At 43.4% G+C, this 25,390-nt stretch overlaps 1 protein-coding gene across 2 annotated transcripts in view; it reads left to right on the top strand.

Moving 5' to 3' along the window:
- Positions 1–17,927, top strand: part of LOC141272096 (oocyte zinc finger protein XlCOF8.4-like) — a 38,437-nt gene extending 20,510 nt beyond the window's left edge. For both annotated transcript variants that reach the window (XM_073682408.1, XM_073682409.1), the window contains 2 exons: positions 611–701; positions 12,973–17,927. In XM_073682408.1, coding sequence (XP_073538509.1) covers positions 611–701; positions 12,973–13,778 — 897 coding nt within the window. In that variant the 3' untranslated portion in view covers positions 13,779–17,927. The remainder of the gene's footprint in view (positions 1–610; positions 702–12,972) is intronic.
- Positions 17,928–25,390: the final 7,463 nt, after the last annotated feature.

Genomic DNA, 25,390 nt, shown 5'->3' on the forward strand with positions numbered 1-25,390 from the left:
CTAAGCTCGTCCTGGGTCCTCTGATACTTGTATGTTTGGACAATAGGGTTTAGGTAAGCATTGTGGCCAGCAAGTTTATACCTTCATGGCCGAAGTACAATACATTATGCCATAAGGGTCGTAAAGTCATGGATTGCTTCTGGGAACATGAGTACAAGGTTTTTCTTGCTTCCCTGACCGTTACTGTTCCCCCATCTCAATGCTGAAGAGCGTCTATACTTGAGGTAGAAAGGGTTGTTAAGAGCATGTCAGTAACTCCATCTAATTTGTGACAATTGACGGCATGGGCCAAGATATCCGACGTGCTTCTAGATTGATGTCTCTAATAAGGTGGCCATTCAGTGTATGTTTTATACTTGGTGGCGATGACAGGATAAAGCTGACCATAGACATTAGATGTTGTCTGGATCTTCTCACGATTATTTGGTTATGGAGACTGCTGGTTAGAATTCAGGGCCGACAGGTTGGATTTTTACAGTAGACTTGCAGCTACGTATATAAAAACTACTTCTGTCTTTTTTGGTTTTCATGTTAATTTATGATCTTTTCTGTTGTTCTAAATAATTTTTCAGAAGTTTTCTGTCTGTGACTTTTACAATATTTGTTTTAGGGTAAAGATCTGACAAATATTAATACTACAGAGACATATGTGAGGGGTGATGAGTGGTGTAAAGCAGAGATTCCTACAGATAATCGCACAGGTGAGTAGTGACCTAGAAGTCATAGATCGTACTCGCAGGGACACATTGATCCCGAACTCTGATCAGTGATTGGCTGCAGGAGTCATATTCCCATCCTTTTTACCATCTGGAAGTGCAAGGAGAGATCAACCATATGCAGTTTCTAAAAGGCCGTGTCTCAGTGTAAGACTACGGTCACACTATCAGTATTTGGTCAGTTTTTTACATCAGTCTTTGTAAGCCAAAACCAGGTGAGGAACAATCAAAGAAAAAGTATAATAGAAACACTTCCCCACTTCTGCATTTTGACCCACACCTGGTTTTGGCTCCCACTCCTGAGAAAAAATACTGACCAAATACTGATAGTGTGACCATAGCCTTTAATTGACAGTGTTGACTAGTTGAATTACAGAAGTATTGCAATGTTTAGTCCAGCGTTCAGCCACTTGAGTATTCAAGTTCCATAGTGGGACTAAGTAAAAAAAGAGAAAAAAAAATTCACCATTAAAGCCCATCCTTAGACTGAGGGTGTTTTGGAAAAGGGAAAGAACCTATGCCCTGGAGCGAGCACAATCCTGTCCTGGGGTTTGGCTTCCTGCTTTCCAGATCTGCATTATTTGGGTCAGGGACTTAATCAACGTGAGATTATGACCCCCATTTACTGTGAATTCCTGGAAAATCCTGTTCTCCATCATAAATGGGGTTCAGTAGGTTACCCACTCTTGTCGGCGACGGGTAGACACATGCTGGTCCGTTCAGTGTAGTGCAAATGCAGCCCAGGACATCTAAAATCATTGCAGACCCATTATTGCTCGATCTTGCATGGCTAAACACCACTTGTCCCTCAAAGAAGCTAGATGTGGCTCGTGGGGTGTTTCATAGCTATTTAGTATGCTGGAGTCTGAGACCTTATCGGAATTAACCAGACATATCGCTCCACCAACGAAGAAGTGACATTCCTCACCACCCACAGAATGAAGATGGATCCTTCACTCTATCAGTCTTTTTCATTTAATTTTATCACCTCGTGGGTCTCGAGCAGCCTCAAGTGTTTTCAGTGGTTCACCAAAAAATGTAAAGTAGGAAAGTCACCTCTGTTTTCAGTGGTTGTGTATACACAACCCAAACAAGGTGAGCGCAATTGTGCTATCTCTTTCATACCTTTTTCCCAGATAAGACCCTATTTGAGCTTTGTCTCCTTCCAGTATTTCTCTCTAGTATTTTGCTATCCACTCACACCCTTTAGATAGTACTGGCCAGAAAGTACAAGGAAAAAATATCCAAGCTCATGGGTGAAAAAGTTTTTCCCCATTCCTGGAAGAAAGGCCAAAACCACCCTTTTACAAGACAATCCCCAAGGAGCAGTCTTTTCTCTCCAGAGGTTTATCATATTCAATCCTCCCCAACTCTTCCTAGTGTCCACATACTGTAGGTAACCTCCCACTTGACTTGGTATAGTCTATTTTTGCATAATATTTAGTGAACAAATTGTAGATTTGCGTCCAGAGAGTCTATGGCAAGATACATACACTGCCCACTTAGATTTACAAGGGAAGCATGAAAGCTTTGATCAGGGTACCTTTTTCTTCAGGGTCAAACACCATCCCTTCCACTGGTCCACCTTCTGAGCTGCAAATTTCAGTCTACTTTCTCAGTTTTTAGTGAGGTAATCACCATAGCTGATATCAATGTCTAGGATTTTTGCAAATTCTTGGGGCTGTGGAAGGGTATCTTGAAGACCAAAGACAGGGTATTCTCCCAGCCAGTTGGATTTGAATCTTGATGCCTTCCAAGTAGTGATCTACTTTTGTCATCACCCATTGTGCTTTCTCTTTCAAGGAGATAAAGACCCTGACATCATCAGCATATGCTTCCGTCCTCAGTACAGTCCCTGGTACCACCTTGTCCACGATGTAACCTTCTAGTGAGGAGATCAATCACAAGCAGATGAAGCAGAGAGCTTTGTGACCGCTCTAATGAACACTGGACTTGTTCTTGAAGGAATGCTCAACCCAACTGTTAACCAGTGGTAAACTCTCACCCCCTGCATAAAAGATCTTAAGCCAATCCACATCCATCACTCATCCGGCTGACCATATGTCAGAAAGACAGACCAGAGGTACTTTTGGCTGACCTAATGAAAATTGAGGGCAGCAAAAACCCATTCCAAAGGCCTGCCCTACCCTTACACTGAGCACAGCACTGAATGTACTACAACTTAGAACACAGTAATGCTGAGCTCACAAAAGAAGTCGGGGTGCAATCTTTACCTACCAATTATAAAACACGTTAGCCAAAACATTTCTATCCATATTGAAAACTGCTATGGGACACTAGTTTTAAATGCATGATGGGACTTTTAGTTTGGCAGAGGCCCAAGAAAAGACACATTAAAGACCTCAGTTAAGAGGGAAGTCAATATGTGACTTGGAGGTTTTTGAAACGAAGCCTTTAAATCAACAGTATTATGAGGGTCAGTCAATAAGTGATGCCTCCTATTTTTTTCTCCTTAAATAAGGTAGTTATGTTAAATATTCAAATTTGGAACAATTCCTCAAACCTTCTTCTCCAATCCACAGCAATTGCAACTTCCTGCACCAACAGGTGGCAGGACTGTATCCGTTTGCAAAATGGCTGACATCGATGTTCTATTAGACACCGTTCTGTGATTGAATTCTTGCATGCAGAAGGTGAAACGCCCATTCGAATTCATGAGAGACTGAAAAATGTGTACGGTGATGCAACAGTGGATGTCAGTACTGTTAGACGATGAGTTCGTCGCTGTAACACAGCTGAAGGGCCATCACCATTGGCTGACAAAATGCGGAGTGGCAGGCCAGTAACCGCAGTGACTCCAAGCAACATTCAGCGAGTCGATGACATCATTCGTGGTGACCGCCGGGTGACTGCAGATGAATTGTGTGGCATTATCTGCCTCAGTAAAGGCAGTGTGATGAAAATTATTGGACAACTGGGATATAGAAAAGTTTGTGCACGGTGGGTCCCAGGAATGCTTTTTACCATGCTGGAATACATGTCCTTGTTAAACGGTGGACCAAGACTGTGGAAGTGGATGGAGATTATATTGAAAAGTGACAAATTAATCGTTAATGTTGTGGTTTTCAACCTATGTAATTGCATTTGAAATTCTTGCCAATTAAAAAGAGAAAAAAATAGGAGGCATTACTTATTGACTGACCCTCGTAGTTCCATTTTTGTGATAAGTTCTGTCAAAATGCGAAGCAAAGGGTCTACCCCTGGCTCAGTAACAGTTTCAGCCAGGAAAGCCGACGTCCTATCACTATCAAGCTCCTTCCTCCCCAAGAGATGCAAGTAAAAGGATCCGATGACATCCAAAATCTTTACTAACTTCTTCCCGTTTTTTTAAGGGTTGGGGAAGCTGTTCTTCTAGTAGTGCTTATTTTAAAGCAATTATGTATGCCTAGCATACTGACAACTGTATAGAAATGTTTTCACTCTGAAGATCTGTCGGCTACCCCCCGTCGAGGTAAAATGTTCCTACTCAGGCTCTAATATAGATGATCCCTGTACAGGCTGCCATCACTCAGATTTAATGCTAAATTGGCTCAGCAATACTACCTAGCTTTGAAGAAACTACTTAAAAGACCATCTTACATCCACTTATTCCAGGAGAGATTAATTCAGCTTTCATAAGCCTCTACTAACCCAGGGAATCTCTGTAACTTTCAGAGAAATTATAGTCAAACAGTGACTGGAGAATTTCACTGCCACAACCCACATTGGAGAAGAGATGGCTTCCTCCTTTAAATAAAGCCTGTCTATTCTAGACCTATAATTTCTACCTCTGTGAACCCCACTTGATCTGAGGTGTGCCAGATGTAATCATTCACCATGAGAGCCTTTGCCACTTAACATGGCACACTCAGAAGCCAGCCTGTCTCTGGAACCTTCTTTATCCTGGGGCCTTTTGAATTTATTGAAATCTCTGCCAAAGACCATCTTCCAAATTGTAAACAAGAAAGGTTTGATCCTCATTAAGTGCCACTTGCAATCCCACTTAGACTGAGAACCATAGATGTTAATGAGCCTTATCTTTTGTCTCTTCACGAGGACACATAAGTACAAGCAACTCCTCATTTCTAACTCAGTTACTAGAATGCAATCTACCTATGTGGTTTTAAAAAGGACTGGCATCCCACTATAAGACTTGACACCAAGACATGCGTGCCTTCACTCTCTCTGCCTTATGCATCCTTCAGCTGGGTCTCTTGCAAAAACATAATGTCAGCATCACTGTGACCAAGAAATTTAAAGTTCGTAAATTTAGCCGCATTAGACTTTATTCTGGCAACATTAATGGACACCACAGTAAACATTGAGTTAGACTGCCTTTTTCTTCTCACCCCCTCAGAGGAAGAAATGTTGATCCTATTTAGGCAAACAGAAATGTCCATTCTTTACATCCTCAGCACAACTAATTGTTTTGTTGCCCTTATCTTTTGTAAACTGGTTCCGACACATCCTTCTTTCCTCAGCTTTTTTCTCCTACTGGAGAAGGAGACCCAGCATTAGCTATAGACCTAGCAACCTTGTCCACAACTTCCAGGACATCACTCTTACCCTACCCCTCCTTCTCTGAAGAGGAAAAGATGTCCATAACCCCTTTACAGCCTGTGACGTATTAGTACGCACAGGCTGTAATCCCCCGGTTCAGCGGGGGCTCCGGCGGTGAGCCTGCACTGAACCGAGCACTTGTCAGCTGATTATTACAGCTGACATGTGCCCGCAACAGTCGCGGGTGGAATCGCGATCCACCCGCGGCTGTTAACATGTTAAATTCTGCTGTCAATCTCCGACCGCGGCATTTAACGCGCGCTTCCGGGAAGCGAGTCCTAAGCCCCGCCCATCGGCGACCCCCGTCACATGATCGCGGATCACCGATGGGTGGGCATGACAACCCAGGGTCTGCAGCAGATGCCTGCGGTTGTCATGAGCTAGTTGCTATAAGCGCCACCTAGTGGTCGGCGCTCATAGCACAGGACCATTTCTGCTGCATACAGGGGATCTGCTGCTCCCCTGTATGTAGCAGAGGCGATCAGACAAGTGTTGCTTCTAGTCTCCTATGGAGACTATAGAAACATGCAAAAAGTGAAAAAAAAAAGTTTTTAAAAATATAAAAAAAATTAAAAAAATATAAAAGTTTAAATCACCCTCCTTTCGCCCCATTCAAAATAAAATATTTTTTAAAAAAACCTACATAGACATATCAGGTATCGCCGCGTTCAGAATCGTCCTATCTATCAATATAAAAAAAGAATTAATCTGAACGGTAAACGGCGTAACGAGAAAAAAATTCTAAACGACAGAATTACGTTTTTTGGTCACCGCAAAATTGCAATAAAATGCAATAACGGGCGATCAAAACATCAAGTCTACCCCACAATGGTATCAATAAAAACGTCAGCCCGGCGCGCAAAAAATAAGCCATCACCCAGCCACAGATCCCAAAAAATGGAGACACTACAGGTCTTAGAAAATGGCGCTATTTTTTTTTTTTTTTACCAAATTTTGGAATTTTTTTTCACCACTTAAATAAAAAAGAACCTATACATGTTTGGTGTCTACGAACTCGTAATGACCTGGAGAATAATAATGGCAGGTCAGTTTTAGCATTCAGTGAACGTGGTAAAAAAAATAAATAAAAAACAACTGTGGTATTGCACTTTTTTTGCAATTTCACCGCACTTGGAATTTTTTTCCCGTTTTCCCATACACGATATGGTAAAACTAGTAATGGCGTTGAAAAGTACAACTCGTCCCGCAAAAAAATAAGCCCTCACATGGCCATATTGACCAAAAAACAAAAACGCTATGGCTCTGGGAACAAGGAGAGCAAAAAACGAAAATGCAAAAACGACAAAACCCAAGGTTGCGAAAGGGTTAAGAGCTTGTTACCATTTAGAGAGACCCACCAAAGGTGAGCTGGATAATGGTTCGTTCCATATCTGGGTCAGGGATAATTGAACAAAGGGCACCCACTCTAAGGATTTTATTTGGACCCTTTTTCCATTTTTCCTCCAATCACATCTTACCTTCCTTACGTATACTTCCACAGTATGTAGACAATGAAAATGTGCCATCCTCCTGCTCATCCTTCTGAATCCTACTGACCTCATCTAGCACGTCATCCTGCAGGAACTCAATTGCATGCTCAGCTTTTGAGCCAAAATCAGTGGTCATGATTGCTGCCACTAGCAGTTTCCCATACTCTCTGGTATTTTGACATTGCTCCTGTCGCCTCATAAAGGCAACGGCTTCTTGCTCTTCATTGGTATCCCATTACCATCGCCTCTGCTGGATCCCTTAAAAAGATACATGACCGCGTTGGAAAAGGAATGAGGACAATGACTAGATGGATGACCAAGATCACCACACAGGTTACAATGAGTGTTATTACAGGTTGCAGCAAGATGACTAAACTCCCTCCTCACACACACACAATGTGAAACTGTTATTAGGCTGTGTGCACACGATGCGTTTTTAATGCGTTTCAGCAGCGTTTTTGCAGCTGCGGAAATGCTGCGGAAACGCATTAAAAACGCATGGTAGAAGGGCAGCAATGTTCCCCAATGATAATCCGCATGTGCTGTGCCCATGCTGCGGATTTTTCCGCAGCGCTTATGCTGCGCTCAAAAATCCGCAGCATGTCCATTAATTTTGCGGAAACGCGGCGTTTTCGCCGCCATTGACTTGCATTAGACCGCATGGATTACGCATCACTGTATATGTAGATGCGTAATCCACGCGTTCTAATGTGTGCCCAGGTGTAGATGAGAGGAGAGTCTCCTCCACACCCAGGTACCATTAAAAAGCTGTAAAAAAAGAATAAAATAAAAAATAAATGTATACTTACCTTCTGTCGGCCATCACACCGCTCCTGCTTGGTTCCCGGCACTTTGCAGTGAGTTGAAGGACCTGCGCTGACGTCAGAGTCATGTGACGGGTCACGTGACGCTGACGTGGGCAGGTCTTTCAATTCAAAGTTGCCGGCAAGGGAGAATGGAGTGAGCGGGACATCGGGGGCCATCGGAGGGTAAAGTATACATTATTTTTTTATTTTTACCACTCTCTCGGGTCACACTATATAAATCCATGCTGTTTTCATGGATTTATATAGTGTGACCTAGTTGTCACAAGCACTTTCCAAGTGATGCTAATCGCTTGGAAAGCGCTTGTCAATCCGCATGCGGAAATGTCAGTGGGTAACCGCTCCATTTCCGCATGTCCCTGGCAGGAAAACGCATGTACAATTCGCATGCGTTTTTTTCTGCCAGGGAGATGCAGAAACGCTCAGGAAAAAATCCTGAGCATTTATGGTTGTGGTGCCCACTTAACTGTTATTTCTCAGTGATAGTGGAGGATCATGCCAATATAGGTAAATTATAGCATACATATACAGGTGCATCTCACTAAATTAGAATATCATCAAAAAGTTAATTTATTTCAGTTGTTCAATATAAAAAGTGAAACTCATATATTATATAGAGTCATTACAAACAGAGTAATCTATTTAAAGTGTTTAGTTCTGTTAATGTTGATGATTACAGCCAAAGAAAACACAAAAGTCACTATCTCAGTAAATTTAAATAATTAACAAAAACACCTGCAAAGGCTTCCTAAGCATTTAAAAAGGTCCCTTAGTCTGTTTCAGTAGGGTCCACAATCATGGGGAAGACTGCTGACTTGACAGATGTCCAGAAGGCAGTCATTCACACACTCCACAAGGTCCCAGAGTCTGGAGGAAGAGTGGAGAGGCACACAATCCAAGCTGCTTGAGGTCTAGTGTGAAGTTTCCACAATCAGTGATGGTTTGGGGAGTCATGTCATCTGCTGGTGTAGGTCCACTGTGTTTTATCAAGACCAAAATCAGTGCAGCCGTCAACCAGGAAATTTTAGAGCACTTCATGCTTCCCTCTGCCGACCAGGTTTTTGGAGATGGAAATTTCAATCTCCAGCAGGACTTGGCACCTGTCCACACTGCCAAAAGTACCAATACCTGGTTTACAAACAACAGTATCACTGTGCTTGATTGGCCAGCAAACTCGTCTGACCTTAACTCTATGGGGTATTGTCAAGAGGAAGATGAGAGACACCAGACCCAACAATGCAGACGAGCTGAAGGCTGCTATCAAAGCAACCTGGGCTTCCATAACACCTCAGCAGTGCCACAGGCTCATCGCCTCCATGCCACGCTGCATTGATGCAGTAATTGATGCAAAAGGACCACCGACCAAGTATTGAGTGCATTTACTGAACATACATTTCAGTAGGCCAACATTTCGGATTTTAAAAACATTTTTCAAGCTGGTGTTATAAAGTATTCTAATTTACTGAGATAATGACTTTTGTGTTTTCATTGGCTGTAAGCCATAATCATCAACATTAACAGAAATAAACACTTGAAATAGATCACTCTGTTTGTAATGACTCTATATAATATACGAGTTTCACTTTCTGTATTGAAGAACTGAAATAAATTAACTTTTTGGTGATATTCTAATTTAGTGAGATGCACCTGTATATATACAGTACGGACCAAAAGTTTGGACACACCTTCTCATTTAACCCCTTAACAACCCTTGCCGTATTAGTACGCACATTTGCGTACACCCCGTTCAGTGAGGGCTCCGGCGCTGAGCCCTCACTGAACCGAGCACATGTCAGCTGATTCTTACAGCTGACATGTGCCCGCGGCTGTTAACATGTTAAATGCCGCTGTCAATCTCCGACAGCGGCATTTAACGCGCGCTTACGGGTAGCGCGTCATAAGCCCCGCCCATCGGCGACCCCGTCACGTGATCGCGGGTCACCGATGGGTGGGCATGACAACCCAGGGTCTGCAGCAGACGCCTGTGGTTGTCATGATCTGGTCGCTATGAACGCCACCTAGTGGTCGGCGCTCATAGCACAGGGCCATTTCTGCTGCATGCAGGGGATCTGCTGGTCCCCTGTATGTAGCAGAGCCGATCAGACAGTTGCTGCTTCTAGTCTCCTATGGAGACTATTGAAGCATGCAGTAAGTGAAAAAAAAAAGTTTTTAAAAATATTAAAAAAAATAAAAAAAATATAAAAGTTTAAATCACCCCTCTTTCGCCCCATTCAAAATAAAATATATATATATATAAAAAAAAAACCTACATAGACATGTTTGGTATCGCCGCGTTCAGAGTCGCCCGATCTATCAATATAAAAAAAAAATTAATCCGATCAGTAAACGGCGTAACGAGAAATAAATTCTAAACGCCAGAATTACGTTTTTTGGTCGCCGCAAAATTGCAATAAAATGCAATAACGGGCGATCAAAACATCGGATCTACCCCAAAATGTTATCAATAAAAACGTCAACCCGTCACGCAAAAAAGCCCAGATCACGAAAAATGGAGACGCTACAGGTCTCGGAAAATGGCGCTATTTTTTTTTTTACCAAATTTTGGAATTTTTTTTCACCCCTTAAATATAAAAGAACCTATACATATTTGGTGTCTATGAACTCGTAATGACCTGTAGAATAAGAATGGCAGGTCAGTTTTAGCATTCAGTGAACGTGGTAAAAAAATAAATAAAAAACAACTGTGGTATTGCACTTTTTTTGCAATTTTACCGCACTTGGAATTTTTTTCCCTTTTTCTCGTACACGATATGGTAAAACTAGTAATGGCATTGAAAAGTACAACTCGTCCCGCAAAAAATAAGCCCTCACATGGCCATATTGACCAAAAAATAAAAACGCTATGGCTCTGGGAACAAGGGGAGCAAAAAACGAAAATGCAAAAACGGAAAATGCTCCGGCGCTTAAGGGGTTAAAGATTTTCCTGTATTATCATGACTATGAAAATTGTACATTCACACTGAAGGCATCAAAACTATGAATTAACACATGTGGAATTATATACTTAACAAAAAAGTGTGAAACAACTGAAAATATGTCTTATATTCTAGGTTCTTCAAAGTAGCCACCTTTTGCTTTGATGACTGCTTTGCACACTCTTGGCATTCTCTTGATGAGCTTCAAGAGGTAGTCACCGGAAATGGTTTTCACTTCACAGGTGTGCCCTGTCAGGTTTAATAAGTAGGATTTCTTGCCTTATAAATGGGGTTGGGACCATCAGTTGTGTTGTGCAGAAGTCAGGTGGATACACAGCTAATAGTCCTACTGAATAGACTGTTAGAATTTGTATTATGGCAAGAAAAAAAGCAGCTAAGTAAAGAAAAACGAGTGGCCATCATTACGTTAAGAAATGAAGGTCAGTCAGTCCGAAAAATTGGGAAAACTTTGAAAGTGTCCCCAAGTGCTGTTGCAAAAACCATCAAGCGCTACAAAGAAACTGGCTCACATGAGGACCGCCCCAGGAAAGGAAGACCAAGAGTCACCTCTGCTTCTGAGGATAAGTTTATCCGAGTCACCAGCCTCAGAAATCGCAGGTTAACAGCAGCTCAGATTAGAGACCAGGTCTATGCCACACAGAGTTCTAGCAGCAGACACATCTCTACAACAACTGTTAAGAGGAGACTTTGTGCAGCAGGCCTTCATGGTAAAATAGCTGCTAGGAAACCACTGCTAAGGACAGGCAACAAGCAGAAGAGACTTGTTTGGGCTAAAGAACACAAGGAATGGACATTAGACCAGTGGAATTCTGTGCTTTGGTCTGATGAGTCCAAATTTGAGATCTTTGGTTCCAACCACCGTGTCTTTGTGCAATGCAGAAAAGGTGAACGGATGGACTCTACATGCCTGGTTCCCACCGTGAAGCATGGAGGAGGAGGTCTGATAGTGTGGGGGTGCTTTGCTTGTGACACTGTTGGGGATTTATTCAAAATTGAAGGCATACTGAACCAGCATGGCTACCAGAGCATCTTGCAGCGGCATGCTATTCCATCCAGTTTGCGTTTAGTTGGACCATCATTTATTTTTCAACAGGACAATGACCCCAAACACACCTCCAGGCTGTGTAAGGGCTATTTGACCAAGAACGAGAGTGATGGGGTGCTACGCCAGATGACCTTGCCTCCACAGTCACCAGACCTGAACCCAATCGAGATGGTTTGGGGTGAGCTGGACCACAGAGTGAAGGCAAAAGGGCCAACAAGTGCTAAGCATCTCTGGGAACTCCTTCAAGATTGTTGGAAGACCATTTCCGGTGACTACCTCTTGAAGCTCATCAAGAGAATGCCAAGAGTGTGCAAAGCAGTCATCAAAGCAAAAGGTGGCTACTTTGAAGAACCTAGAATATAAGACATATTTTCAGTTGTTTCACACTTTTTTGTTAAGTATATAATTCCCCATGTGTTAATTCATAGTTTTGATGCCTTCAGTGTGAATGTACAATTTTCATAGTCTTGAAAATACAGAAAAATCTTTAAATGAGAAGGTGTGTCCAAACTTTTGGTCTGTACTGTATATATTATTGTATGTACAGATTTTTGTTTGTTTTGTTTTTTTTTCTATATGAGATATATTTGCTGTGCATTTTGTTATTGGAGTCTTGCTTCATATGATATTTTGTTTGATCTCCTTTGAGAAAGAAAAAAATACAAATCTTGATGCAGAAATTAAATTTTTTATATCTTTTATACACAGTTCATGTATTTTAATGTAGATGATCTACCAAAGAACCCGGGACTGGCAACCATGGTTTGAATAGGAAACCGCAGCAAGTTTTTTTTAGACGTCCCCAGTTCCATATTTACAGATTTGTTATGAAAGCCAATATTTTCATTACGCATAAAAAAAACACAAAGGACTTAAGCATCTTTTTTTATATCCATTCCTTAGTTCCACTAAAAAAAATATTCTAATCCAGTGCTACACTTTCCCCAAAGTTATCACTTATTTGCAGATGACTATACTGGTCTTCCTTCGTGGCTTGCTTTGTGCTGAGGTGCATGTAGCTGTCAGGGAGTGTATGATATGGGCACCACCTAATAGAAATGACTTAATAACCCCTATATTAGTCACCATTAAATATTTCAATACATATAAAGAAATATTTCACAAAAGATTGATGATTGGCACACCAATACATAAACCAATGGAGTAATTTACTTGAAAAGCAAAATGAAAAACAGAGCACAACGCTTGGCTTTACAGTTTAGTCTATTTGTCCTTGCTGTTATTTGTTCTGTTACCACCGCTGCCTTGATCAGTTGGTAATCCATTTTACTACGATTTATATTGAAATTTTTAAAAATATATAAATATTTTAATTGTACAGTTATTCAAAAATAATAAATTCTGTTTTATTTTTGGCAGATGACTGTCTCAGGAACTCAGAGGCAGATGATCATAGTATCATACAAGATACATGTGAACAACATGGATTTATCCCAGAAATACCTCCAGACCTCAACAGCAAAATTTTATTGTACTATCCATGTCAACAGGTCCTATCTTTTGATTCATTACAGACTGATACGCAAAATAAAAATATCAGAAGGGCTGTTGAATATCAAAGTACTCACACAGTGGAGAAACCATATTCATGTTCTGAATGTGGGAAATGTTTTAACAGGAAATCAGATTATTTAAAACATCAGAGAATTCACACAGGGGAGAAACCATTTTTATGTTCAGAATGTGGGAAATGTTTTTATACGGCATCGGTTCTTGTTAGACACCAGAAAACTCACACAGGGAAGAAGCCATTTCCCTGTTTACAGTGTGGAAAATGTTTTATAGATAAATCACAACTTCATAATCATAAGAAAACACACACAGTGGAGAAACCATTTTCATGTTCAGAATGTGGGAAGTGTTTTAGGGAGAAATCACATTTTCTTAGACATCATAAATGGCACACAGGGGAGAAGCCATTTTCATGTTCTGAATGTGCAAAACGTTTTACACGTAAATCAACTCTTATTGCACATTACAGAATTCACACAGGGGAGAAGCCATTTTCATGTTCCGAATGTGGGAAATGTTTTAATAGGAAAACAAGTCTTGTTGCACATCAGAGAATTCACTCAGGGGAGAACCAGTTTTCATGTTCATCATGTGGGAAATATTTTAGGAGGAAATCAGCTCTTGTTACCCATCAAAAAACTCACAAAGTGTAGAATACATTTTAGCTTTGAAATAAACTTCATTGACAAATTGTTCAAGAAAAAAAATACAATAGTCTACAAGAGAAAGACTAGTGGTATCATTTACAGAAGGATTTGGGCACTGAGCAACATTTAAGTTGCCAAGTCTGTTATTAAGGTCGATTCTAGTGTCCAAGATTTAGGAGTGAGTAGAGTCTGGGTGGGATTGTTACTCCTATAATATACTCCAGGTTTTGTACCTGCTGTGCTAAGACTTTAGGTGGGGTTCTACAAGTGATTAAAAGGCTATGGGAACAGGAGAGAAGAAAAGCTATGTGTCTGGAGAAGCTGAACAGTTAAGTTCTGCTGAACAAATACAAACTACTGTTCGATGTTGACTAGCTCATTGTGATCTCTAAAGTGTGAGCCTCCCCATGATATTCTACTTTGTGTGAAAATTTGAATATGTAAATTATGCCCAAGAAAAGGGCTTGTATTGTTTGTTTCTTTCAGAAGCAAAGCAACAACTCTTTAGGACTTTCTGAGCTGTTGGACAAGCAAGTCCATGTTGACCTTCAATAAACTGTCCTCTCAGTTCTGATGCTAGGTTTTTATCTACTATTTTTTGCAATATACATTATAACTGGATTTTAAATACGATACGTCTCTTCTGCCGAATATGACATTGACCATAAAGATAGACGATGTGATACACGATTAGGACATATGCTGAGCCAACGATCCAATTTCCTGCTTATCTTTAAAACAAGGTGTGCTATTAATTCGATGTAGATGATCTCATCTGATAATCTGATGGCTGCTTTGTCAACTGTCTCGAACATGTACTTCATTGTCTAAAAAAAAAAAAAAAATACAAAACTGAATGTGATAACCCAGCCCTACATTGTCCCCAAAGCTATGGCTTATTTATACATAACTCTTGTGCTTTTCGTCTTTTGCCCTGCTCGGTTCTACACTGTATTTAGCCGTCAGGGAGTATATGAGACGGACACCGCCTAATCGCACTGACGTTCAGGCCCCTTTGATTCCCCGCTGAACATTTCACTAGAAAACATTGATGACAACTCACCCCTCCCTCTTTCTGACCACAACCTACTAACATTTTCTACCCTCTCCTCTCCAGGGCAACAATCCCCACTCCACAAACTTGCATACCCTCGCAGAAATCTTAAACACCTTGACCTACACTCACTCTCTGAATCCCTCCTCCCTCTTACAGGCATCAGTTCCTTACATAACGCAGATGTTGCTGCCGCTTTATATAACACCACAACAGCTGCAGCTCTGAATTCAGTCGCCCCCCTCACATATACCAAAGCTCGCACAATCAACAGGCAACCCTGGTACACCAGCCTGACCAAAGAACTTCGACTGGCCTCCAGGGTTGCTGAGCGTAGATGGAAAAGGTCCCACTCCAATGAGCACTTCATCGCATTCAAACACTCCCTCACTACCTTCAAGTCCACACTCACTGCAGCAAAACAAACATATTTCTCATATCTCATATCCTCCCTGTCTCACAACCCTAAACAGCTATTTAACACTTTCAATTCTCTCCTCTGCCCCCCAGCGCCTCCTCCCTCTTCTCTCATATCAGCCAAAAACTTTGCATCATTCTCCACTCAGAAGATTGACACCATCAGACAAAGCTTTTGCCTAAAGTCCCCCCAGCCCTTTCTCACACTTACTCAATCCTCCTCCTCCAAAACCAGCTTCTCCACCATCAACTTTCCTCTTTACTCTCAAAATCACACCTCACCATCTGTGAACTTGACTCAATCCCATCCCACCTCATCCCCAGCCTTATCACTATCTTCATCCCAATCCTAACCCACCTCTTCAACCTGTCATTAACAACTGGTGTCTTCCCCTAATGCTTGAAACATGCCTCGATCACACTCATTCTCAAAAAGCCCTCCCTTGACCCATCCTCTCTTACAAGCTACTGCCCCATATCACTTCTCCCTTATGCCTCAAAACTACTGGAACAAAATGTCCACTTTGAACTGTCCTCCCACTTCTCCTCCAGCTCTCTCTTTGACTGCCTCCAATCTGGCTTCCGACTGCACCATTCTACTGAAACTGCCCTGACTAAAGTCACCAACGACCTACTAACCGCCAAATCTAAGCGACACTACTCTGTCCTCCTCCTCCTAGACATGTCACCTGCCTTCAACACAGTGGACCATTCCCTCTTACTACAGACTCTCTCATCTCTCGGTATCACAGACTTGGCCCTATCTTAGATCTCTTCATACCTATCAGACTGGACATTCAGTGTCTCCCACTCTCACACCACCTTCTCATCTCGCCCCCTATCTATCAGTGTCCGCCAAGGTTCAGTTCTAGGACTCCTGCTCTTCTCCATCTACACCTTTGGCCTGGGACAGCTCATAGAGTCTCACGGCTTTCAGTATCACCTCTATGCTGATGACACACAGATTTACCTCTTTGGATCCAATATCTCCTCCCTACTAACCAAAATCCCACAATGTCTGTCCGCTATCTCATCCTTCTTCTCTGCTAGATTTCTAAAACTTAAAATGGATAAAACAGAATTCATCATCTTTCCACCTTCTCATTCATTTCCCCCATCTAACCTATCTATCAATGTCAACGGCTGTTCACTCTCCCTTGTCCTCCAAGCTCACTGCCTTGGGGTAACCGTGGACTCTGATCTCTCCTTCAAGCCACATATCCAAGCCCTTTCCACTTTCTGCCGACTCCAACTTAAAAATATCTCCCGGACATTCCTCAACCACGAATCTGCAAAAACACTAGTGCAGGCCCTGATCATCTCCCGCCTTGACTACTGCAACCTTCTGCTCTGTGGCCTCCCTTCCAATGCTCTCGCACCCCTCCAATCTGTCCTAAACTCTGCTGGCCGACTAATCCACCTGTACCCCCACTATTCCCCGGCCTCTCCTCTCTGTCAATGCCTTCACTGGCTCCCCATTGCCCAGAGACTCCAGTTCAAAACCCTAACCATGGCATACAAAGCCATCCATAACCGGTCTCCTCCATATATCTGTGACCTAGTCTCCCAGTACATACCTGCACTCAACCTTCGATCCTCACAAGATCTCCTGCTCTACTCCCCTCTTATCTCCTCTTTCCACAATTGCATACAAGATTTCTCCCGTGCATCCCCCCTACTCTGGAACTCTCTACCCCAACATATCAGTCTCTCACCTACCGTGGAAACCTTCAAAAGGAACCTGAAGACCCTCTTCCGACAAGCCTACAACCTGCAGTGACCATCGCTCCACCATACCGCTGCATGACTAGCTGTACTCCCACCTACTGTATCCTTACCCATCCCTTGTAGACTGTGAGCCCTCATGGGCAGGGTCCTCACTCCTCCTGTACCAGTTACCGTCACGTTTTGTTAAAGATCATTGTAATTTTTTTTTTGTATGTATGTAATACCCCCCTTTTTCACATGTAAAGCGTCATGGTGGAATAATTGGCGCTATAATAATAAATAATAATAATAATGACAAGGACTAAGAAGTGAAAAATTTAAAGCGAACAACCTGGTTACCTAACATCATAATCTATTACTTGCTCTGATGTCTGCTGTTGCCATCACTGTTTTGAGTCAGATGATTCTTTATCGATTGTAAGCTTACGAGCAGAGCCCTCACTCCTCCTGTAACCAGGACTGTGGAGTTGGTAAGCCAAACCTTCGACTCCTCAATTTCCCTGACTCAGACTCCGACTCCATTCACTACTGAGCATGTACGTAAAGTGCAGCACAGATTCATCTCAACTAAAAGCCAAGATCCTTAGATCAGGAATAGAACAGACATTTATAGGACATTTCATAACTTTACCAAATTCTTCTGAAAAAATTGACAGCACATAATACATTGAACTACTGTACCCAATTTATTATATATTTTAAGAGTCGGTTCATTTTATACCGACTCCGACTCCACAGCCCTGCCTGTAACTGTTGAATTATGTGTTAGTCTGTAATGTCTTTATTGTTTGCACGTGCCCACACTTGATTGTAAAGTGCTACGGAATATGTTGGCGCTAAATAAAATTATTATTATTAATTATACAATTTTACTCCAGTTTTATAATGTTATAAACTATATAATATAATATCAATTCAAGGTAAAATTATTGAAAAATAATAAATATTATATTGCATTATTGCGTTTAACTATGCACTTATCTGCCGCCTCTGCACCGCTCTGCAGCCTCACTAAGAATCTCTGCACTTTAGTCCTCCAGACAGCACAGCACAGGTGAATCAAACTTCTGAGTGAGATTTTAAAAATCTCTCACCCCCACAAAGCAAATTAAACAGTTATATAGTGGAATTAGCCCCTATAAAAATCATATTTGTAGAACATATTACATTGTTATTGTTACTTTGAAAACTTGTTTTATTCCATATGTAAATGAGGGGGCTTTGGTGCACTCTTACACCCCTCAATTTGCATTGTGAGCAGTTCCCCTGATTCTGATCGACAACGGTCTTGTGCCTGCACACTGATTTTGATGGAGTCAGCAGTGTGCGTACAGTATAGTGATAGGCCCCACTTTCATCAATGCTTGCTGTGTGCAAGCCGCTAACTCTACCAAGTCAAGTGTGCATGTGCAGGGCTGCAATGTGAGTGCTGTCAATCAGAACAGGGAAACTGCTCATGATGCAAATTGAGGGGGCATAACAGTGTACTGAGCCCTTGACCACGCCAAGGGTACACTGAGGCTTCCTCACTCGCATATGGAATAAACCAAGTTTTTAAAGTAACTATAACAATTGTAGCAAAACCTGGTAGGCTAGGGTTAAATCCTAGCTTTACAGGTTCTTATTGGATCACCTGCCTAGTCCTGCATATATCTAGGGTAGCTGTTCTCCTTAGTCAGTCAGCTCAGGGAAGCTGACCAGACTGGATGTGTCTTGGATCTGAAGAAAGACAGGTCAGAATCCCTCTTTGAGAAGAGTTAGCATAGGCCATGTGCAAAAAAAACAGAAAGTATCAGTAGTTGATATGGACAATAGCTGTTTTGATTGACCGAGCTGGGGCTAGCTCAGCCGTATATGAGTAGCCAGAGTCTGTTCGGTTTACTTAGGACAAGGCTAAGGTTTATGAGTTTGTTTTGGTGCTGTGCAGCATGCAGAAAGCAATAAAAACTGCACGTGTATGGACCAAAACTGTGTTGCCTGTGTGAACGCTACCTAATGCCTACCAGGGAGAGTGAATCCCTACACAATGCAATATGTATTGTATGATTTTTATAGGGGCTGTTTAATTAGTTTAATATGCATTTTGAGAGCGATGATCATTGTGTAGCGCCCCGAGGGTTCGGCCGCTACAGGGGTATTGCACCTCTGCCAGAGGTGTGATATTCCACTCCCGGGTAAGGATGGAGTATGGACCAGGGCTCAGTTAGCTGCATGCATCACACACACCCCATTTCCGGGGGACAGCTCAACGGTGCTCCCATTTATACAGCAATGCAGGCACGACAGACCATGTCCCTGGCTGGAGTGGGGAGGGGGGAGGAAAACCCAGTGATGTAGGAGCAGAAGGGGACGGTTTCTGAGCATAGGTAGGAGCTCATTGGGTGCTGGTCACCTGAGTTCACACACAGAGGAGGAGGTATAAAAGGTGGGCACTATCTTAGTTCTGGGTGAAGTGCAGTCTGTGAGGAGAAGACAGGGAGCAGAGGCTCTGTAGGAGCTCTGCTCAAAGACAGGCCTAGGGTGAAGGCCGGAGCCTGGGAGGAGAAGGAGAAGGAGGCCTGGAGAAGAGGCCGAGGGAAGGAGGAGAAGAAGGAACAGGAAAGGAGGAGGAGTGACAGAGAAATAGAAGGGCTCAGAAACAAGAAGGCAGAAGGGACCCTAAGGACCCAGGAAATTACGGGTGACGGGTCAGGCAAGAAAAGGGTACCGGATCCCAAATTGGTGGAGGTTAATTATCCCTCAGCCAAGAACCAGAGGTCGTGATCATCACTTGGTGTGACCCCCTGCTAAACCTTGCTAGGAAGGCACCATATAGGATAGCGGGAAACGGGGCCCACGTTTACCCGCATAGATCCGGGGCAGCTGGACAAAAGCTTGGTCACTGATGGGGCACGAGCCAGAGGAAGGATAGAAGGGAGTCCTGTGCCGTGCTCCTGAATTGCCTGGGGGTTGACCGAGCCCCTCACCTGGTGGACGCAGCACGGCTTAGGCAGTCACTACCTGTACAGAAGTGGCTTGGAGTATACGAACTGTGAATAAAAGACCCTGGACTGCAACACGTTGTCTTTGTGCTTCTTACTTCGCCAGCACTAACGGTACTGGGACTCCCTGCACCATCACCCCCACCATCTACTACACTGCCCTGAGGCTACACTCTTCCCGTGGGGAGTTATACTATCTCAGCTGCACACACCATCAGCCTCCGGGGACTGCCTTGCAGCGGCAGTTCATAAAAGCCGCAATCCACAGGTGGCGTAGTCGGACATTACCTAAAGCACATAGTAGACTACCACTGGCCTGACCACCCTGAGCCACGGACCAGGTTGCCACTACTACCCCCATCATCACACTGAGGCCCGGTTCCGAGTGCCCCAAGGTCCAGGGGGCGAGTCAGCTGCATCACACCAGATACATATGAAGAGCACGCCACTATCCTACATATACACTTTGTAAAAGAAAAATGCAATTGCTGTACTTGCCAAATGAAACAAATCTTCTTTAATTCATTTTTCTACAAAGATTCTCTATGACTTTTTGCTGGGAACCGCCACAGATTGCTGTTTGATTGTTCCCTATACTCCTACTTATTGCTGCACTAGTGACCTGAAGTGTAAGCAGTGCTGATATTCACTATATGCTATCAAACTATCCCAGATATATCTCCAGCCTTTCACAGTGAGGGCTCGATCACACGAGCGTACACATCAGATGAGTGCTATCCAATGTTTTATCGGATAGCACTCGGACTAATGTTATACTATGGGGTAGTTCAGATCTGCTATTTTTTTCTCATTCTGATTCAGCAAATTTGACCACACACACCCATTCAAGTCTATGGGTGTGTGAAAAATATCGGACTACACTAGCATGGCATCCAAGTTACGCAGATATAGACAATGGAGAAGATGGAAAAATTAAGTTTTCCATCTTCTCTGCACTTGTGATATTCTCTCATGCAAGAGAATTGGATAACAGCAGTCGGGTACCGCCAATGGCGACAGGCCACGCCACTGCTATGGGGCCCGTGAGCCGGGGGCCCCGAAGCAGCGGGGAAACAAGGAGGATAGGTGAGTATTGTATTTACGGAGGGGAGGTTGCGTTGGCTGCTGCAGCTACCACGTGTGCCCGCTGCTAAAAAGAAATGAACTTCCATGGGAGTGGAGAAGAATGAACATTCATTCTCTTTAGCAGCGGGTACGGAGGAGTGCTGCACCGCGGCTCATGCTGACAGTGCCCGCTACTAAAGAGAATGCATATTCACGCTTCTCCACGCCCAGGGGCAGACTGGGCCGGGTGGCAGAGGGGCAATTGCCCCCAGGCCTGTCCTCCAGCAGCGGTTTGGGGCCGCCCGGCCGTCAGCCATCGCCTCGGCCAAGCGGCCCAAACTGTGCCTCCTGACGGCAATACTGCCGTGGCCAGTCTCCTCTGCTCGTGCCCTCCCACGCAGCCTGCTGGGAGGTCGCGCGCAGAGAAGAGTGGCCGCAGTGCTAGTGAAAGGGGGATGGCCCGTGGGCCCACAGGTAAGTAGGAATCAGCGTTGGAATGGCAGAGGTGAGTATTTATTTCTTTTTTTAATATGGGACCATTATACTGTGAGGAGCACTATGCGGGGCCATATATACAGTACGGCGCACTATGCGGGGCCATATATACAGTACGGAGCACTATGCGACGGCCATATATACCGTACGGAGCACTATGCGGGGACATGTATACAGTACGGAGCACTATGCGGGGCCATGTATACAGTACGGAGTACTATGTGGGACCATATATACAGTATGGAGCACTATGCGGGGCCATATATACAGTACGGAGCACTATGCGGGACCATATATACAGTATAGAGCACTATGCGGGGCCCTGTATACAGTACGGAGCACTATGCGGGGCCCATTATTCTGTATGGAGGACTATGCGGGGCCATTATTCTGTATGGAGGACTATGTGGGGCCCATTATACTGTATGGAGGACTATGTGGGGCCATTATACTGTATAGAGGACTATGTGGGCCATTATTCTGTATGGAGGACTATGCGGGGCCATTATACTGTATGGAGGACTATGCGGGGCCATTATTCTGTATAGAACACTATGTGGGGCCAATTATTCTGTATGGAGGACTATGTGGGACCCATTATTCTCTATGGAGGACTATGTGGGTCCATTATTATGTATGGAGGACTATGTGGGGCCCATTATTCTGTATGGAGGACTATGAGGGGCCCATTATTCTGTATGGAGGACTATGTGGGCCCATTATTCTGTATGGAGGACTATGTGGGACCCATTATTATGTATGGAGGACTATGTGGGACCCATTATTCTGTATGGAGGACTATGAGGGGTTCATTATTCTGTATGGAGGATTATGTGTGTCCATTATTCTGTATGGAGGACTATGTGGGCCCATTATTCTGTATGGAGGACTATGTGGGACCCATTATTCTGTATGGAGGACTATGTGGGACCCATTATTCTGTATGGAGGACTATGAGGGGTTCATTATTCTATATGGAGGATTATGTGGGCCCATTATTCTGTATGGAGGACTATGTGGGGCCATTATTCTATATGGAGGACTATGTGGGGCCCATTATTCTGTATAGAGGACTATGTGGAACCCATTATTCTGTATGGAGGACTATGAGGGGTTCATTATTCTGTATGGAGGATTATGTGTGCCCATTATTCTGTATGGAGGACTATGTGGGCCCATTATTCTGTATGGAGGACAATGTGGGACCCATTATTCTGTATGGAGGACTATGTGGGACCCATTATTCTGTATGGAGGACTATGAGGGGTTCATTATTCTATATGGAGGATTATGTGGGCCCATTATTCTGTATGGAGGACTATGTGGGGCCATTATTCTGTATGGAGGACTATGTGGGACCCATTATTCTGTATGGAGGACTATGAGGGGTTCATTACTCTATATGGAGGATTATGTGGGCCCATTATTCTGTATGGAGGACTATGTGGGGCCATTATTCTGTATGGAGGACTATGTGGGACCCATTATTCTGTATGGAGGACTATGAGGGGTTCATTATTCTATATGGAGGACTATGTGGGCCTATTATTCTGTATGGAGGACTATGTGGGACCCATTATTCTGTATGGAGGACAATGAGGGGCCCATTATTCTGTATGGAGGATTATGTGGGCCCATTATTTTGTATGGAGGACTATGTGGGGCCATTATTCTGTATGGAGGACTATGTGGGGCCATTATTCTGTATGGAGGACTATGTGGGGCCCATTATTCTGTATGGAGGACTATGTGGGACCCATTATTCTCTATGGAGGACTATGAGGGGATCATTATTCTATATGGAGGATTATGTGGGCCCATTATTCTGTATGGAGGACTATGTGGGGCCATTATTCTGTATGGAGGACTATGTGGGACCCATTATTCTGTATGGAGGACTATGTGGGACCCATTATTCTGTATGGAGGACTATGAGGGGTTCATTATTCTATATGGAGGATTATGTGGGCCCATTATTCTGTATTGCGGACTATGAAGGGTCCATTTTTCTGTATGAAGGATTATGTAGGGCCATTATTCTCTATGGAGGACTATGTGGGGCCATTATTCTGTATGGAGGACTATGTGGGGCCCATTCTTCTGTATGGAGGTTTATGTGGGGCCATTTTTCTGTATGGAGGACTATGTGGGGCCATTATTCTGTATGGAGGACTCTTTGTGGCCATTATTCTGTATGGAGGGCTGTGTGGGGATTGCAGTTGGAGAATCATACTGTGATGGGGTCACCATTCTTTGTTGGGGGCATTGAGGGAGAGGGGTACAGTAGGGTCATCATACTGTGAATGTGGAGGAATTCACTGTGGGGGTGTCATACTGTGTTTGGGGGCACTTTTATTTGCATCATACATTATTATCTGTTTCATTCAAGGATTTTTATCCTCTGTTAAATTACATATTTAAATGAGGCTATTGGGCCATATGCTTTTTACTGCTTTTACATAACATATTATAATATTCCTAGAAAAAAGAGAGGGGTCGCTCACTGGTCTATTCGGGTGCTCTGAAGAAAAAAGTAATCTCAATTGCAAAAAGAACTTCGGCACTCCATACATGAATATATAAGAAATATTGTATCTAGACTAATGTCACTTTGAAAAATGAGTCCCTACCATTCAGTCACAGGTGGTTTTAACTAGCTCTACCAGCCCATACATTGTAGGTTAAAAGCCCAAGCAGAGACATATTGTTCATACAGGCTTACAGCCCAAGAGTGGCATATCCAGTGGTAGCGTAGCGTAGTTTCCCATCATACAAAGGTGACCTTGTCATGGTTGATGGGCACACATAAATTGGCCAAATTATGCGCAAAAAACCTTCATTTTTCAAAGTGACATTAGTCTAGATACAATATTTCTTATATATTCATGTATGGAGTGCCGATATTATAATATTCCACTATAATTTTTAAATTAATCGTTATATTTGATAAAGAAAAACTTCCTCAATTGTAGACATATTTTTTAATAAATATCAAGGTTGGTGCGTGACTTTGTCCAAGCTTTGAACTTTGGCCCTCTGTGTATTTGAATTTGACATCCTTGGCTTTAAAGGGAACTATCTACACTGCCCCCATTGCTTTGTTAGTTATGCAATGTGCAGCACTAACAAGCTTTTTTCATTAAAATCGGTGGTAGTATAATGATTTTATAACATTATTTATACTTTGCCCTACCTGCTCGTATTCAATCATAGGGGTGTGATTCTGCTATTCCGTCAGGGGCAGGGCAGCATTCAGTTACTGCTGGCGCCACCCACGTATTTGAATATTGCTTCCAGCAAGCACTATTATCGTGGGGCGCATGCTCATTTCTACACGTCCGGCGTTGGTCCCGCGCGTGCGCAGTGAGGCTGTGTCGCTGCTCATGGGCCACTGCTGTATGCTTGCCCCCTAGGCCAAAATTTGCCAGCCAGCCCCTGTCCACACACATAGTCCCGGCGTGGAGAGGAGTGAATATGCCGGCAGCTCACATCTGAGAGTGCGCGCTGCTCAAATGCTGACATGAGCTGCTGGCAAACAGGACGCAGCGCTGGAGCAGAGGTGAGGAAGGAAGGTGAGTATAAGTGTTTATTTGTTTAATGTGTGCAGTGATTGGGCCATGCATACCAGGATTGGAGGATGAGGGGGCCACACATACCAGGATTGGGGGGTGAAGAGGCCACACATACCAGGATGGGGGGGGTGAGGGGGCCACACATACCAGAATTGAGGGATGAGGGGGCCACGCATACCAGGATTGGGGGATGAGGGGGCCACGCATACCAAGATTGGGGAATAAGGGCGCCACGCATACCAGGATTGGGGGATGAGGGGTGCCACGCATACCAGGATTGGGGAATAAGGGGCGCCACGCATACCA

The sequence above is a fragment of the Phyllobates terribilis genome, unplaced genomic scaffold, assembly GCF_046119375.1.
Source record: "Phyllobates terribilis strain yellow unplaced genomic scaffold, ASM4611937v1 Scaffold_5__5_contigs__length_657084704, whole genome shotgun sequence".
Classification (NCBI taxonomy): Eukaryota; Metazoa; Chordata; class Amphibia; order Anura; family Dendrobatidae; genus Phyllobates; species Phyllobates terribilis.